This window comes from Leucoraja erinacea, chromosome 1, assembly GCF_028641065.1.
Source record: "Leucoraja erinacea ecotype New England chromosome 1, Leri_hhj_1, whole genome shotgun sequence".
Lineage (NCBI taxonomy): Eukaryota > Metazoa > Chordata > Chondrichthyes > Rajiformes > Rajidae > Leucoraja > Leucoraja erinaceus.
The window spans coordinates 67294770-67313561 of NC_073377.1; the positions used below are offsets into that span (position 1 = coordinate 67294770).

At 42.7% G+C, this 18792-nt stretch overlaps 1 protein-coding gene across 1 annotated transcript in view; it reads left to right on the forward strand.

Moving 5' to 3' along the window:
- Positions 1-18792, forward strand: part of LOC129705538 (cyclic nucleotide-gated channel rod photoreceptor subunit alpha-like) — a 69885-nt gene that overhangs the window by 34823 nt on the left and 16270 nt on the right. The window contains exon 4 of the mRNA XM_055649524.1: positions 8095-8221. Coding sequence (XP_055505499.1) covers positions 8095-8221 — 127 coding nt within the window. The remainder of the gene's footprint in view (positions 1-8094; positions 8222-18792) is intronic.

Below are 18792 nucleotides of genomic sequence, written 5' to 3' on the forward strand. Positions count from 1 at the left end.
AGAGAAACTCCAGCAGTGACAGAAAACACCAGCTTCTGCTATTTTTCTGGGAGTCCCGATAGTCTCCATTTAAGTTGCAGGATCATTACGAAATGGAACATTTATTTCATTTAGTTAAAGGACTAAAAAGTGTGAGTACATCAAGCAGCATCCATGAAAAGGTGGAGAGAACTAATGTTTTAGTTCACTGATCTTACATTGACTTGAATTTATTCTTATTTCAGATTGATAGCATTCTAAATATTTTGCTTTTGAATTGTTTAACTAAACGAGCTCTGGTCTTGAAGATTGAACATTGAACGCAAATTTCTTAAACAAAACTGTTGGTCTACAAAGAGAATAAAACAATCTAGGTGAGGAATCTGTGCTAAAGGGGCTGTCTGCGAGTTCAGAAGAGTGTCTTCGACCTTCAAGCTCGAGGGCACTCGCCTGGAAAACCGCGAGCTGGATCGACCGACCGCACACACACACACTCACAAACACATCGCAAAGGCGGGGGCCAGGGAAAGCGGGGGAGCGCTGTCTGAAATTCACACCCGCAATGAAGAGCAAGGTAAAAGACGGCTGCAAAGTGTACGGTAAGTTCTTTAGAGAGCGTGGAGGAGGAGGGGAGAGAAGGGGAGAGAAGAAGGGGGAGAGAGGGTATAATAAAGAGGATTTTATCTACCGGTCGGTTTTCCTTGGTCCTGAAAACTCCAATGAGCTCATTAAAATGCCCGGTCAGTGAAGGAGATTGCCTACGGCTGCCCTCGCCTGTCTGTAACTAAATAGTGACCCCACTCCACTGCACTACGAGTGAAAAAGAACCATGCCGACCAATTTTTACTCGCGGAAAATCTTTCAACATGCTGCAAAATTTTCTGTGATTTAGCTGAGGCCGCGAGTATTTGGGAACTTCCCTCGAGCATGAAGGAGAGTTCCAGTGACCTCATAGGACATCCTAGGACCACGTGTGGACCATGCTGCGAGTTTGAGTCGAGGGCAAACTCTTCTAAACTTGCAGATTAGGTCGTCGCAGTGGGACAGCCCCTTAAAAGGAACATATTGCAATAGCAGAAAATGCACATGGACACTTAAAAATGGACACAAAGTTCTGCAGTAACACACTAGATCAGGTAGCATCGATGGAGAATATGGGTAGGTGATGTTTTAGGTTGGGACCGTTCTTCAGCCTGATAGTAATGGGGAGTTTGGGGGATGGAGAGGAAGCTGGAAGAAAGATGAGGGACAGAACAAAGTCTGGCAAGTGATTGATGAATACAAGGTGGGGTTAGGGGGGCTGGGGGTTGATTGACAGATGGTTGGACAAAGGCCAAAGATGAAAAGACACAAAGTGTGAGATAAGCATAGAAGAGGTGCAAAATGTGGTCAGAGGACGTAATATAGGTGGAAGGGGATGGAGTGACGGGGAAAGGGTGAAGTGGGTGCGTATTTATGTGGGACACGGGGAGGAGAGGGGGACAAAGGCTGAGGGGAGGAGGGGGAGGCTAGGAGTGGGTTGTTTTGTAGATCAATTGCCTGAAATTGGCGATCTTCCCAAAGCCTGAATCTCTTACCTTGCCGGAGATGCAAGTGTTTTCTAGATCAAAACTCCAGTCGCTCTGCGGCCTAACATTATGGAGCTGGCGGCCTTGCTCGAGACTGACTTTAAACCTCACTGGTGGGGCTGTGGATTTACCTTGCCTGGGATCGATGCTCCAACCGCGACCTGTGGATTTCAACATTAAGGAACTCACAATATCGCGTAGAGCTTGATGTCGGGAAGCTCCAAGTCGCAGGAGGTGCGACCAGCCCCGACTCTGGAGTCCAATCACCCGGCGGGGGGATCTGAGATCCCCCGACACGCGAGCTTGATCGCCCGAATGCGGAGGGCTCAACCACCAGTTGCGGGAGCCAAGATCGCCCCCGACAACAGAAGGTTCGAGTGCCCCGACTGCGGGAGAACAAAGAAGGGAAGAAGATTGTACTTTTTTTGCCTTCCATCACCGTGAGGAATGTGGGGGAGTCGCTGTGGTGGATGCTTATGTTAAAATGTATTTGGGTGTCTTGTTGCTCTTTATTGGTATGGCTGTATGGCTGTATTATGAATTCCACTGTACCTTAATTGGTACATGTGACAATAAACAAACCTTGAACCTTGAACCTTGAACCTTGATAGCTTTCTGGCTCCATGCTCTGATGAGACTATGCTACTAGTTTGGTGTCTCCAGCATCCAATTTTGGATTTTAAATTTTGCACACGTTCATTGTGGATAGAGTTCCTGTCAAATTGTGAAACTGCATCTTTTTTTATTTAACATTTGTTGGACTTAATTATTTATCTGCGGGAACATCCCTCGAGCATGAAGGAGTGTTCCAGTGACCTCATAGGACCTCCTAGGGCCACGTGTCGACCATGCTGCGAGTTTGAGTCGAGGGCAAACTCTTCTAAACTTGCAGATTAGGTCGCCACAGTGGGACAGCCCCTTAACTCTCCTTCATGCTCAAGGGAAGTTCCCGCATACTCGAGGAAAATCATTTGGTCGAGGAAAATCTTTCAGCATGCTGAAAATTTTTCAGCGAGTAAAAGTTGGTCGGCATGGTTCTTTTGATCTCGTAATGCAGTGGAGTGGGGTCGCTATTTAGTTACAGGCAGTTTAGGGTAGCCGTAGGCAATCTCCTTTGCTGACCAAGCATTTTAATTGGCTCATTGCAGTTTTCAGAATCAAGAAAAACCGACCGGTAATGTTAAATGCCTGATAAACTTTATTTAAAGTTGTCTGGCTTCTTAAAAGTGTCTCCACTCCTTCTCTCCCCCCTTCTCTCTCCCTTTCTCTTCCCCTCTCTTCTCCTCTCTCCCCTTCTCTCCCCCTCCCCCCCCCCCCCGCTCTCTAAAGGACTTACTGTAACTGTGCAAGCCGTCTTTTACCTCCCTGTTCATCGCGGGTGTGAATTTTAGACAGCGTTCCCCGCTTTCCCTGGCCCCCACCTTTGCGATGCGCTTGTGTGTGTATCTGCGGTCGGTCGATCCAGCTCGCGGTTTCATCGCTGACGATCGATCCAGCTCGAAGTTTTTCAGGCGAGTGCCTTCAAGCTTGAAGGTCGAAGACAGTCGCTGAAAAGTCGCGTTAGTGGGACAGGCCATTTAGACAGGCACTTGGATAGGACTGGTTTGGAGGGATATAGACCAAACACAAGCAGGCAAGTGGGTCTAGCGTAGCTGGGACATGATGGCCGGTGTGGGCAAGTAGGGCTGAAGGGCCTGTTTCCACACTGTATCACTCTATGACTCTAATTCATTGCATTGCCAACACATTCCTATTAATTGGCTTAAGCAATTTGAACTCATACCTCACAGGCATGTGTGCCCAATATATTCTCACATGTTTAGCACTGCTGCAACCTTTACAACCAGGCTCACAACTTATACGTTCCTTTTTAAACAGGACCGCTGCTTCACCCAAAATGACTACATGATACTCTATGGCGATGGCAGCCTCGCCAACAGTCTGTCTATCTTTCTGTCTTTTTTGTTATTTTTAGTGTGTTTTAAAAGTACGTGTTAATGTTCTCTGGTTTGTTTTATGTGGAGGGTGGGGGGGGGCGGGTCGATGGGAAACTTTTTTTTCAATCTCTTACCTTGCCGGAGATGCGATTGTTTTCCGGATCGTATCTCCTGTCGCTCTGCCGGCTAACATCATGGAGTTGGCAGCCTTGCTCGAGACTGACTTTGAGCCCCACCGCGGGGCCGAGGACTTACCATCGGAGCCACGATCCCTTGCCTGGGATCGACGCTCCAACCGTGGCCTGCAGATTTCACCATCGAGGAGCTCGCAGTCTCGGGTAGAGACTGATGTCGAGAAGCTCCAAGTCACAGGAAGTTTGACCAGCCCCGACCCGGGGTCTGATTGCCTGTCACGAGGAGCTGAGATCCCCCCAATGTGGGAGCTTGATTGCCCCGACGCGGAGGGCCTGAAAGCCAGCTACGGGAGCTATGATCGTCCCATCAACGGAGAGATTTAGCTTTTTTTCCGTCTTCCATCACATTGAGGAATGTGGAGGAGTCACTGTGGTGGATGTTTATGTTAAAATGTATTTTTGTGTTTTGTTGCTTATTATCGGTATGACTGTAAGGCAAATCAAATTCCTCGTATGTTGCAAAACATAATTGGCTAATAAAGCATGATTATGATTATGATGATGATGACAAATCTCTCCCACAGTATAAAATGGATATCATACAAAGAAACGTATATACAATTACATTATTTTTAAATGATATTTGGATATTGATAAAAATACATCTATTGGTTCCTGAACACATAATCAATGATGTAACCTGGGGTCATTGGGTGTTTTGGGTCTTTCAACATCAGGCACCCTCACCCAGGCGACCCAGCCGTGGTTGATCAGACCACGACTTGTGTTCAGGTGGCATTTGCTCCTCCCCATGGACCTCCTCTCCTGATCCAGAGCCATCTTGAGGCCTTCTCTGCTGCCTCTGTGGTGTTCTTGATGGCCTTTCTCCTCTTCATCCCATTGATGCCCAGTACACTCAAAGCTTTGTAGAGCGATTGCCCTGCAAAACCACTGCAGCAAACCTCGATGGGCATACATCTTGCCTTCCAGCCCTGCTTGCGGCAGTCTATGACCAGCTCTTCATATACTTCCTCTCGTGGGCCTCCTCCAGACGGTTCTCCCACGGCACTGTCAGTTCCAACAAGAGGATGTTTTTGGTCGCCTCTGAGACCAGGAGGATATCTGGCCTCAGGGTGGTCGTGGCAGTGTGCTGTGGAAACTTCAGCTGTTTCACCAGGTCTACAGAAAGCTGCCAGTCCTGCGCTGTCGCCAGGATTCCTGCCAGATTCCTGGCTGCTGTGGTTCTTGGCAGCTGCACTCCTGCCTTCACGAAGGTGATCATCTTGGTGGTGGGACGTTCTCGTCTACAGCTGCTGATCCCCATGCTGATGGCTTCTGCAATGGGTTTGAGAACCTGGTCGTGACGCCATGTGTACCGGCCCTGCCCAAAAGACTTTGGGCAACAGCTCAGGATGTGTTCCAACGTCCCCTTGCCTGAGCATTGCGGGCAATCTGGAGATTCCGCTTTGCCCCAGATGAAGAGGTTCGATGGGCTGGGCAGGACATCATACACTGCCTGGACCAGGAACTTGATGCATTGTGGTTCAGCCTGCCAGAGCTCAGTCCATGTGACTTTTCGGTCCATGGCCTGCTCCCATCTTGTCCAGGCTCCCTGCTGCCTCAGGCCAACTGCTCTGGTAGACCTCTCCTCCTCCACCACTGCCCTCACTTCCTCCTGGACCAGCCTGCGCCTCTCCTTCCCCTTGGCCTTGTCAAACTGGGGAGATGGGAAGATTCCCAGGCCAGCTCTTCCCCGAGTCACTGCTCCCACCAGGACTCTGTGGCGTATCCGAGACTCCGCTTGCAGCACGGCTTCGCCGGCTCTCCACTTCCTCCCAGTTTTCACCTCCACCCCTGCTTGAGCCACCTTGGGATCACTGGAGTCCCTGTACATCATCACCTCTCTGGCCCGAGTCACCTCAAATTCCTCCTCCAGGGACTTCAGAGACAGCTGGAGCTTGGTATTATTTCAGTAAAGGGCGATACTACTAAGGCTCCTGGGCAGTCCCAGCCACCTTCTGAGAAAGCAGCTGACTTTCCTCTGCAATCTCTCTACGATGGAGATTGGGACTTCATAGACAAGCAGTGGCCAGAGTATCCTTGGCAGGATACCATGATGGTAAATCCATGCCTTGAACTTGCCGGGAAGCCCCGAGCGGTCCACCGCTCTCAACCAGCTCTCCAGCTCCTGACAGGTTGCCTGGCCAGATGCTGTATCCTTCAGGCTGCTGTTAAACACCTTGCCAAGACTCTTCACTGGCCTTTCGGAGACAGTTGGGATTGGTGACCCTTCGATGCTGAAGCGGATCCTGTCGATGACTTTGCCCTTCTTCAGCACCAGTGACCTTGATTATCCTGGCTTAAACCTCATCCTTGCCCATCCAATCAGCTTCTCCAACCCCTGCAGGATCCACCTGCCTCCTGGCACTGACTCCGTGGTGACAGTCAGGTCGTCCATGATATACCCACCTGACCTGAAAAAATCATCCGATTATTCCCTCCATAGATGCTGCCTGACCCATTATTCCTCCAGTGGCTTACTATTTGCTCAAGGATCTCATATGCTTTCTTTACAATCTCATCTACTTTCAGAGCTCCTTGAACCTGTACACCAAACTTCTTCTGTTTCTCAGTTATTTTTAAGAACCCACCTTACATTGTGCATGTCCTACTTTTATTCGTGTTTTCAAAATGCACCATCTTGCAAAAAATAGGATTACATTTCCCTGTCATTACTCTACCCATCTGACAAAATGATGTTAGTTTGTTTGTTTTTTTTAAGTTTTTTAGATCAACTGAAGCCTGCAACTATTCGTCTAACTGTCAAAAACATTATCATTTTTTAATAGTATCTGCTAACTCAATAATCATAGTCCATACATTGTAATAAGACTATTAATGTGTACACAAACAGTAAGGATCCCAATACCTATCCCTGTTGTCACAGGCTTCTAATCACAACAACAAACCTTCATCATCATTGTCTGCCTCCTATCAGTAAGTCAATTCTGGATACAAAATTTTAACTTGGTCCCGATCCCATGGACTAAAATCTTTTGATCAGTACAATTTGTTATCTCTTCAAAAAAAATCATTCAAATGTTGATGTATTCAGCAGAGAGTTAGATATAGCTCTTTGGGCTTATGCAATCAAGGGATATGGGAAGAAAGCAGGAATGGGGTACTGATTCTGGATGATCAGCCATGATCATATTAAATGGTGGTGCTGGCTTGAAGGGTTGAATGGCTTGAAGGGTTGAATAGCACCTATTTTCTATGTTTCCATGTTTCTGTGTTTCTAAATTGATCAAACAGAATTTCCTCCTGAGAAAACCATGAATTAATCTTTGATTAATTGCAACTTTTCCAAATGCAAATGAATCCGGTCCTTAGAATTTTTTCCAGCCAGGTTGGCCATTGCTGAGTCAAAATGTTGAATTTCCCACAGAACATTTACCTCCCTCCTCTCACCTCATCTAACAGCAGTGCTGGTCTGTGTGCCTTCCCCTCCTTTGCACAGCCATGATATATTCAACAGGGAGTACAGTTTATGCATTACTGATTCGGCACTAATGGCCAATGATGATTAAGTTCCATTTGGCATCATTATAGATGGCATCTTCTAATATTTTTGGATGGTTGATTGTAGGCTTCTGAAAAATCACTGGCCAGATTGAATTTGTCCTGAACAGCACACCTGGGCATTCCTTACTCTCAGGATAATGTTAGTAATGTAGCTGTCAAGAAACATTCAGGCTGATACCCAGAATCTGGCTGGACTCCTTACACTTGGTTGAACGCAATAAACTGATCTGTTCCTTGATGTACTGTGAATTGAAATGAATTGTCTGAATTAAATTGTGCAATGGTAAAGATCTCAAGAGGGAGGCCGAGGGTGAATCAATCTTGTTATCAAGGTGGCAGGTGCGAACAATACTTGCTGGAGCTACCTATTGCATTCTCCAGGTGTCATAGCATCCCGCAGGTGATGAAATCACTCAGATGTAGAATGGACAAAGCAGGTATGAAAGGATTGCTTCAAGTTAAGGCATCTTCTTAGATGATAAATTAATTATTAAGTATTCTTGGGGGAAAGTAGTTTCCATTTCTCAGTCCTATCTTCTGCACTCAAGTGCAGAGATCCAACATCATTGAAGCTGGTAATGTTCATGGATCCACCTCTGACTCTTATTAATTCATTATTTGCCACTGCACATGATCAGATTTGTCAAAACTGCAGAGTTGTGATCTGAAGACTGAGTAGATAGCTGTCCATGGCATATTGCTTCTTCTACTGCATGCATATAGGCCAGTGTCATCAGCATGCCATACATGTGCAAAAAATTCTAACAGGTGCTTTTTATAATGAAGAACTCTTCACTCATGCATCTCAATTGAGTGGACTTGAAAGTTATGAGTGCTACATTCATGGCTTGAACACCATTTCAAATTGTTTGTTGCTTTGCTTCTTTTTAGGAATAAATTTTTTCATCAAAATGGCGGCTGTGATTAATACACACCGGACCACCGGATTCCGCATTCCCCAGGTGTCAGTTCACCCTGCCAGCGATGAAGTCGAACAGATGGAGAATGGACAAAGCAGGTACAGTATGTAAAAATCAATTCAATTTAAGATGTCTTAATGTTGTATCTTAATTATTAGATACAAACACTGGTCACAATTATCTAGTTTGAATTGTTCTCAAATTGAATGCCTAAAATCTAATTTGGGTATTATAGCATTGGCTCCATAAGTGAAGGAAAACTTATGTTATTGCAGCACTCCCTCTCTTTCTAACATGAAAATGTTAAGCATCTCCTTGGGAAATGAAAATGCCTCTCCAGAGTCACTGCAATTTTCCCAAACATGTGGCTAAGTGCAACTAGGATTCCAAAGTCTTGTAAAAGTTATACCTGTATCCTGGACCAAAGTCTGTTGAAGTTAATATTACAGCTTATTACCAACCTAAAAACAAGTCAATATAACTTGCATAGCTTGAGTGACTGCAATAGTAATAACTCTTGTTACATTCTCAAATGATTTGTTTGTCTGCCTGAAAATAAATAGTTATACGAAGAAATAGATGTGTGGTATAAATCGAAACTCTGGCCCACGAGTTACATTTTAAACACCGTGCAAAAGGACCTTACTTTTTAAGTATTACTTATTATAAATTATAAGGAGACCATTCAGTCCATTAGGTCCTTGGCAGCTCCCAGCTGAGCAATCCCATCATTTCCATTCCACCCATACTCCATACTTGAGGAGAACTTTTTTTCACACAGAGAGTGGTGAATCTCTGGAACTCTCTGCCACAAAGGATAGTTGAGGCCAGTTCATTGGCTATATTTAAGAGGGAGTAAGATGTGGCCCTTGTGGCCAAGGGGATCAGAGGGTATGGAGAGAAGGCAGGTACGGGATACTGAGTTGGATGATCAGCCATGATCATATTGAATGGCGGTGCAGGCTCGAAGGGCCGAATGGCCTACTCCTGCACCTAATTTCTATGTTTCTATGTTTCTATACTTTCCCTGGTTTATTCTTTCTCACTTTCCCATAGCTACACTGTGATTCTTCTTCCACCTAGACTAGGGGATAATTTGCAATTAACAATTAACCAACCTGCACATCTTTGAGACCTTTGGGAGGTAACTGGTGCACCCAACCGATGGCATAAGAGCAAATGGGCAAAAGGATTAGCATGGATATGGTGGGCCACAAAGCCTATTTCTGCACTGTGTGTCTAGTCACAGAGTATGTGTGAATTACATGCAGACAGCGCACATGTTTATGATCAGGCCTAAGTCCCTGGAGCTGTGAGATAGCCGAACTATCAGTTTTACCGTCATGTTTCGCTCCCACCAAATGTAGTCCCATTCCCTCCTCCATGTTATCCAACCACCTTGATCTCCACCCAAAGTTGAACTGACTCTTCATCTGCTTCTTGGCGGCTCATTTGACTTTCAGTCGGTCTGTTCGGTTTGTTTTAAATGAGAAAGCTGTTCAAAATGTTGAAAAGTAATTTCAGCAGGACCTAAGGAAAACATTGGTATTCCCCATTGAAAATTCCTCCCCCATTTATTTATATTTTAATTTAATTGAGCGATCAAAAAATGGGTACAGATTATGTTGCCATACCCAAGCTCATTTTTTCCGAATGTACATATCAAAACAGAACATTTGAGTATTATACAAACAACATGGACGGGCATGTTTATAAAAACAACATGATTTTAAAAATAAATAAATAAATAAATAAATAATGGGTGAGGGGAAAAGGTAAATAATAAAAATAAAAATAAATAAATACATAAGTAAAGTGCAGAAGGCGACTACAGTACATAGGGAGCAGTTCAGTGCAATAATTATTTGTAAAGACTCTTGTTTCAAAGCTTCTAACTCTCTTGTCTTCTATCATAATTTCATTAAAATGTATGTAGATAGGTTTGTGTTATGTGTCAATATTCTTCTGTGCAATAAATTAAAGAAATGGTTGCCAGATTTTATTAAATTGGTTGACTCTATCCTTTAGAACATATCTTATTCTTTCTAAATGTAATGTACTGGTCAAGTCATGAAGCCACATTCAGGAATTGGGAGCTGTTGTATTTTTTCCATGACATGAACAGTAGTTTCTTTGCCATAATGAGACAGTAGGAGAGGAATTGTCGTTGAACAGTTGTGAGTTGCCTTGATGTTTCAGATACCCCAAAGGTGATTAGTAAGGGCTCTGGGTTTAATGGGATGTTAAGAATGTCTGAGATATTCTTAAATATATCAGACCAGAAAGAGGTGAGTTTCGGACATGATACAAATTTATGAAAAAGAGTAGCATCTGAGGAGTGACATTTATCACAAGTAGGAGAAACATTTGGATATATACTGTATATTTTTGCCTTGTAGTAGTAGTGAAGTATATGTATAATTTTGAACTGTTTGAGGCAGTGTCTCGCATTGTTTGAGCACCTATGTATAGGTTTAAGGCTTTCCTCCCATATTTCATCTGGTATTTGCACATTTATGTCTTTTTCCCAATTGATCTTATACTTGCTAGAGAATGCAGAGGTTATTGATAGAAGGACATCATACATATAGGAGGTGAATTTGTCTTTATATGGTGATGTTTTAAGGCAGTCATGTATTTGAGACTGCCTCTCAACTTCAAATCCTGACAGATGCTTTCGTATATAAACCCCAATTTGCAAGTATCTGAAGAAGTTACTATTTGGGAGTTCAAGTTTCTTTCGTAGCTGTGTAAAGGTGGCAAACGTACCATCGATATATAGGTCTCTGACACTGTGGATTCCTAATTCACTCCATGTAGAAAAAGTCTTATCTAAAATAGATGGCTTGAATGTGGGGTTGTTTGCTATGGGCAAAGCGAGAGATATAGGTTTAAGTTCAAAATGGGTTCTGATTCGCTTCCATATACATATTCCATATTATACAAATTGTGTATAACAGGATTAAATCCATAATATGATTTATCAATTGAAGTAGGAGTTAGTGGGATGGTACCTATTGAGTATGGGTGACAATCTTCTTGTTCTATTTTTAGCCAATTCAGAGGGATGTTTGAGGTGTCAAGCCAGAAAGCAAAGGACTTGATGTCAGAGGCCCAGTAATATAATCTGAAATTTGGAAGAGCAAGCCCGCCCTTAGTTTTTGATTTGTAGAGCTGATTTTTGTTTATCCTATGAGTTTTGTAATTCCACAAGAAAGGTATTATTATTGAGTTTAATCTCTTAAAAAATGTTTTTGTAAGAGAAATAGAAATGCTCTGAATTAGATATAATAGCTAGGGTAAGAAGATCATTTTAATGGTATTCACTCTTCCGAGTAAGGAAATTGGAAGAGTTTTCCAGAATTGGATTTTGCTTTTTAAGTTTTCTAATAAGGGAAGGAAATTGTCCTGTAGAAGGGAAGAGTAACACTTTGTAACCCCATTCCCATGATAGGTAAATTTATCTATTGCTACTCTGAAAGGAAAATTCCCAATTTTCTGTACTACTATTGGGCAGTGAATATTAAAAATGTAATTCATTGGTTGGACACCTCTGCTCAACAAGTAGACTGGATAATAATGGAGAAAGAGGATTGCTCCCCTTTTAATATAGGAATGATCCTTTTCTCCCCAATAAAACTGAACAATATAACACACAAGAAGAATCCAATTATTCATAGTTCAATACGAATTTGGAAAGAAAAAAAAGTAACTCTCAACTTAAGAAATCTATCGCTCTCCAATAGTAAATAATCCGTCATTTAAACCATCTATTATTGATAAAACGTTTACTCCATTGGGAAAAAATAGGAATCAAAATGCTTGGAGACATTTACGAAATTGGAAACCTGTTATCATTTCAACAACTACAATTAAAATATAACCTGAAAAGTAATCAATATTTCAAATGCCTTCAAATCCGAGATTATCTGAAAAATACACACAAGAATATCAAACTCTAACCGCAGATATATTAGATGAAGAAATGAACAGAAATGTGGAATTAAGTAATCTAATATGATATTTGTATAACATTATTTTAAATATAGAAATACCATCGACAGAAACAATTAAAAGAGACTGGGAGCAAGAATTATCTGTAAAAATTCCGAAAGACAAATGGGAAAAACACTTGCTATATGTACATAAATGCTCGATTAATGTAAGACATAACTTAATTCAATTTAAAATTTTATACAGATTATATTACTCGAAAACCAAACTGAATAAAATTTTTCCAAATGTTTCTCCCATCTGTGATAAATGCCTATCTCAAAATGCTACTACAGTATTCAAGAAGGAACTGCAGATGCTGGAAGATTGAAGGTACACAAAAATGCTGTAGAAACTCAGCGGATGCAGCAGCATCTATGGAGCTAAGGAAATAGGCGACGTTTCGGGCCGAAACCCTTCTTCAGACTGATGGGGGGGTGGGGGGGAGAAGGAAGGAAAAAGGGATGAGGAGGAGCCCGAAAGCGGGGGGATGGGAGGAGACAGCTCGAGGGTTAAGGAAGGGGAGGAGACAGCAAGGGCTAGCAAAATTGGGAGAATTCAATGTTATATAATATAATATATAGTATAATATAACAATTACAGCACGGAAACAGGCCATCTCGGCCCTACAAGTCCATGCCGAACAAATTTTTTTCCCCTTAGTCCCACCTGCCTGCACTCGTACCATAACCCTCCATTCCCTTCTCATCCATATGCCTATCCAATTTATTTTTAAATGATACCAATGAACCTGCCTCCACCACTTCCACTGGGAGCTCATTCCACACCGCCACCACTCTCTGCGTAAATAAGTTCCCCCTCATATTACCCCTAAACTTCTGTCCCTTAATTCTGAAGTCATGTCCTCTTGTTTGAATCTTCCCTATTCTCAAAGGGAAAAGCTTGTCCACATCAACTCTGTCTATCCCTCTCATCATTTTAAAGACCTCTATCAGGTCCCCCCTTAACCTTCTGCGCTCCAGAGAATAAAGACCTAACTTATTCAACCTATCTCTGTAACTTAGTTGTTGAAACCCAGGCAACATTCTAGTAAATCTCCTCTGTACTCTCTCTATTTTGTTGACATCCTTCCTATAATTTGGCGGCCAAAATTGTACACCATACTCCAGATTTGGTCTCACCAATGCCTTGTACAATTTTAACATTACATCCCAGCTTCTATACTCAATGCTCTGATTTATAAAGGCTAGCATACCAAAAAGCTTTCTTTACCACCCTATCTATATGAGATTCCACCTTCAAGGAACTATGCACGGTTATACCCAGATCCCTTAGTTCAACTGTATTCTTCAATTCCCTACCATTTACCATGTACGTCCTATTTTGATTTGTCCTGCCAAGGTGTAGCACCTCACATTTATCAGCATTAAACTCCATCTGCCATCTTTCAGCCCATTTTTCCAAATGGCCTAAATCACTCTGTAGACTTTGGAAATCCTCTTCATTATCCACAACACCCCCTATCTTGGTATCATCTGCATATTTACTAATCCAATTTACCACACCTTCATCGAGATCATTGATGCACATGACAAACAACAAAGGACCCAACACAGATCCCTGAGGCACCCCACTAGTCACCTGCCTCCAACCCGATAAACAGCCATCCACCATTACCCTCTGGCTTCTCCCATTCAGCCACTGTTGAATCCATCTTGCTATTCCTGCATTTATACCCAACAGTTGAACCTTCTTAACCAACCTTCCGTGAGGAACCTTGTCAAAGGCCTTACTAAAGTCCATATAGACAACATCCACTGCTTTACCCTCGTCAATTTCCCTAGTAACCTCTTCAAAAAATTCAAGAAGATTAGTCAAACATGACCTTCCAGGCACAAATCCATGTTGACTGTTCCTAATCAGACCCTGTTTATCTAGATGCTTATATATATTGTCTCTAAGTATCTTTTCCATTAATTTGCCCACCACTGAAGTCAAACTAACAGGTCTATAATTGCTAGGTTTACTTTTAGAACCCTTTTTAAACAATGGAACAACATGCGCAGTACGCCAATCCTCGGGGACTATTCCCGTTTCTAATGACATTTGAAATATTTCTGTCATAGCCCCGGCTATTTCTACACTAACTTCCCTCAATGTCCTAGGGAATATCCTGTCAGGACCTGGAGACTTATCCACTTTTATATTTTTCAAAAGTGTCAGTACTTCTTTTACTTAAATGTTCATGCCAACCGGACGCAAGCAACCCAGGCGGAATATGAGGTGCTGTTCCTCCAATGTCCAGTGTTGCTCACTCTGGCAATGGAGGAGACCCAGGATAGAGAGGTCGGATTGGGAATGGGAGGGGGAGTTGAAGTGCTGAGCCACCTGGGAGTTCAGGTAGATTATTGCGGACTGAGCGGAGGTGTTCGGCGAAACGATCGCCCAACCTCCGCTAAGTGTCCCTGATGTAAATCAGCTGACATCTAGAGCAGCGGATGCAGTAGATGAGGTTGGAGGAGATATAGGTGAACCTTTGTCGCACCTGGAACGACTGCTTGGGTCCTTGAATGGAGTCGAGGGGGGAGGTGAAGGGACAGGTGTTGCATTTCTTGCGGTTGCAACGGAAAGTGCCCGGGGAGGGGGTGGTACGGGAGGGAAGGGAAGAATTGACAAGGGAGTTGCGGAGGGAGTGGTCTTTGCGGAAGGCAGACATAGGGGGAGATGGGAAGATGTGGCGAGTGGTGGGGTCACGTTGGAGGTGGCGGAAATGGCGGAGGATTATTTGTTGTATTTGCCGGCTGGTGGGGTGAAAGGTGAGGACTAGGGGGACTCTGCCCTTGTTGCGAGTGCGGGGGTGGGGAGAGAGAGCAGTGTTGCGGGGTATGGATGAGACCCTGGTGCGAGCCTCATCTATGGTGGCGGAGGGGAATCCCCGTTCCCTGAAGAACGAGGACATTTCCGATGCCCTGGTGTGGAACGTCTCATCCTGGGAACAGATGCGGCGTAGGCGGAGGAATTGGGAGTAGGGGATGGAGTCTTTACAGGGGGCAGGGTGGGAAGACGTGTGGTCCAGATAGCCATGTGATTCAGTTGGTTTGTAGTGTATGTCGGTCAGAAGTCTGTCCCCTGCGATGGAGATGGTGAGGTCAAGGAATGGTAGGGAAGTGTTGGAAATGGTCCAGGTGTATTGGAGTGCCGGATGGAAGTTGGTGGTGAAGTGGATGAAGTCAGTCAGTTGTGTGTGGGTGCAGGAGGTGGCCCCAAAGCAGTCGTCAATGTAACGGAGGTAGAGGTCGGGGATGGGGCCCTGGTACGTATTGAACAAGGATTGTTCAACGTACCCGACAAAGAGGCAGGCGTAGCTGGGGCCCATGCGTGTGCCCATAGCTACGCCTTGTGTTTGGAGGAAATGGGAGGAGTCAAATGTAAAGTTGTTGAGGGTGAGGACCAACTCCGCTAGGCGGAGGAGAGTGTCAGTGGCTGGGTATAGGTTGCTCCTCTGGTCGAGGAAGAACCGGAGGGCTTTGAGGCCATCCTGGTGGGGGATGGAGGTGTAGAGTGACTGGACGTCCGTGGTGAAGATGAGGGGGTGAGGGCCTAGGGAGTGGAAGTACACCAGAGAGTAGTACACTCTTTTGTCTCTTGCATAAAACGTCATAAATTTTGGAAGGAAATCTTTGGAATTTTCACAAAATTATTTAAAATAAAATTGAATCCCAATACAGAACTGATTATCTTTGGGGCAACGGAAGACGGATGTAAGCTGATTACGTTTCAAAAATCTCTACTTAATTATGGCTGAATAATGGCAAAAAAACGTATACTTAAATTTTGGAAAAACGCACCCACACCGATGCTCAAAATGTGGATCTCAAACATGACGGAAATGTTACACCTTGAAGATATGAGATTCGTCCTATCAGGCAAATCAGACCAATTCATAAAGATTTGGTCTCCATTTATCGATCTATTACAAGCACGTGGTGCAACACAACCTTAGAAATGAAGTCTTTCAGAACCGGGTGAGAGGTGGGTAAAGATATGAAGGAGGCATATCCCTTTCAATTTATTTTTCTTTCTTTTTTTTCCTCTCTCTTTTCTCTTTTCCACTACTTTTCGCTGAGTTCACATCACGGCCACTTTTCTTTTTAGAGCTATACAATACTTTCTCTCTCTATATTTCTTGCTTTTCTTACCTTTTTTTTTCTACTATTAAATTTTAAATAAGAAGTTGTACATGAAATGTAATATGTTATTCGTGTCTTATTATTATTATTATTGTACGTCACTTAGAATAAAAATATTTAAAAAAAAAATGTTTTTAAAATGAAAGGAAAATTCTCCAATGTATCTGATGGATGGTATGAACTGGCAACAGTATACTTTTATTCCAATTAATACTGTAGCCTGAAAATGTACCAAACAGATTAATTTTTTCCAGTATCGCTGGAATAGTGGTTTGAGGTTCCGTTATGTACAGGAGGATATCATCCGCATACAAAGATATTTTATTTGTAGTCTCTTTCGTGTGGTAACCATGAATACGGGGATCTAATCGAATACTCTGAGCAAGAGGTTCTATAGCAAGGGCAAATATTAATGCTGATAGGGGGCAGCCCTGTCTTGTTCCCCTGAACAAATTAAAGGGAGATGAGAAGGTTTGGTTTGTGAGAATTCGTGCTGTCAGATTTTTATACAGAAGCTTAATCCATTCCATAAAGTTGTATCCAAAGTTAAATCTCTTGAGGAGCTTGAATAAGTCTGGCCATTCAATCTGGTCAAATGCTTTTTCTGCATCAAGCGTTAGTATAGCCAAGTCGTTGTTTCCTTTTCTTTTTGTGTACATGATATTAAAGACATCTCAAGTTAAAGGTGGATTGTCCATTAGGTATGAACCCCGTTTGAATTTTGTGTATTAATTTACTTATTAATGAGCTTAATCTATTGGCTAAGATTTTAGCAAATACTTGCCATCTATATTTAGCAATGAGATCCGACGATATGAACTTGCTTCTTGGGCATCTTTTCCTTTCTTATGAATCACTGTAATTGTTGCTTCAGTTAGTGTTGGTGATAGGGTGCCGTCCGATTGTGCTTGTCTATACATTCTATATATATATACACAGTGTCAGAGTATCATTAAATTTGTTGTATAATTCACTTGGAAGTCCATCTGGGCCTGGTGCTTTACCAGTTTTAAGAGAGATGGCTTTTTGAATCTCTATAACATGGAGATCAAAGTTAAGACCATTGCATTATTCTTCACTCAAATTAGGGAGATTGCATTTATTAAGAAAGTCATTCATGACAGGGGAGTTTGCGGTGCATCTGGGCATATATAGGCTGGAATAAAACTGGAGGAATCTATCATTTATGTCTTTGGATTTTGTTAGAGCCGTTCCATTGTTACTCTTAATTTTATGTATTGCGGTCTTCATTTTTATTAGCTGTCATGCCAATAATTTGTGCTGTCTGTCTCTGAATTTGAAGTATTCTTGTTTGGTGTATAAAAACGCCTTGCTTATTTTTGCAGAGAGTTATTGATTATATTGATATCTCAAATTTGTTATTTTCCTATGTAAATCAGGGGAGGGAGAGAGTGCGTTATCCCTGTCCAATTGTTGGATCTGTTTTTCTAATTCTATTTTTATTTTATTGGGGTTTTTTCTTGCAATTTCGATTGAGATTACACATCCCCTCAAATATGCTTTAAAGGCCTCCCACAATGTGGCAGGGGTGGTTTCTGGGATATCACTTGTTTCAAAATAAATATTAATTTGGGTTTTTAAATATTCACAAATCTCTTTTTCATTTAGTAGCTGCGGATTCATTTTCCAGGTTCTATATGATGAGGTCATGTTTTCGAAGTACAGCAAAAAAGTGAGAGGACCGTGATCTGAGATCCCAATATTGTGTTATTTAACATTTGTTCTAAAGGGCATTCATTTTGTATCTACCAGGAAATAATCGATTCTACTGTATGAGTTATGTACTGAGGAGTGAAAAGAGTAGTTCACGATCCGACCCGCCGTACATCTGAAAGATTCATATTTTTGAGCAACGTATTTAGGAATTCGCTTAAATTGTTCCTTGGGATCTTTTTGGTGGATGATCTGTCAAGGTATGGATCCAAAACAGTGTTAAAGTCTCCTCTTATTATTAGGTTCATTTGAGATATAGCAGATATAAGGGCAAAGACATTTGAAGAATGAAGCGTTGTCTATATTGGGTGCGTATATATTACCTAGAGTTAAGGTTGTATTGTGTATTTCCCCTGTCATGACCATATATCATCCTGCCTTGTCAGCAATTGTTTTGTTATTAAGTTCTGCAGTTGTATAGGGCTCTGGTGAGACCACATCTGGAGTATTATGTACAGTTTTGGTCTCTATTTTGAGGAAGGATATCCTTGAGATTGAGGCAGTGCAGCGTAGGTTCACGAGATTGATCCCTGGGATGGCGGTACTGTCATATCAGGAAAGATTGAAAAGACTAGGCTTGTATTCACTGGAGTTTAGAAGGATGAGGGGGGACCTTATAGAAACATATACAATTATAAAAGGACTGGACAAGCTAGATGCAGGAAAAATGGTCCCAATGTTGGGCGAGTCCAGAACCAGGGGCCACAGTCTTAGAATAAAGGGGAGGTCATTTAAGACTGAGGGGAGAAAAAACTTTTTCACCCAGAGAGTTGGGAATTTGTGGAATTCCC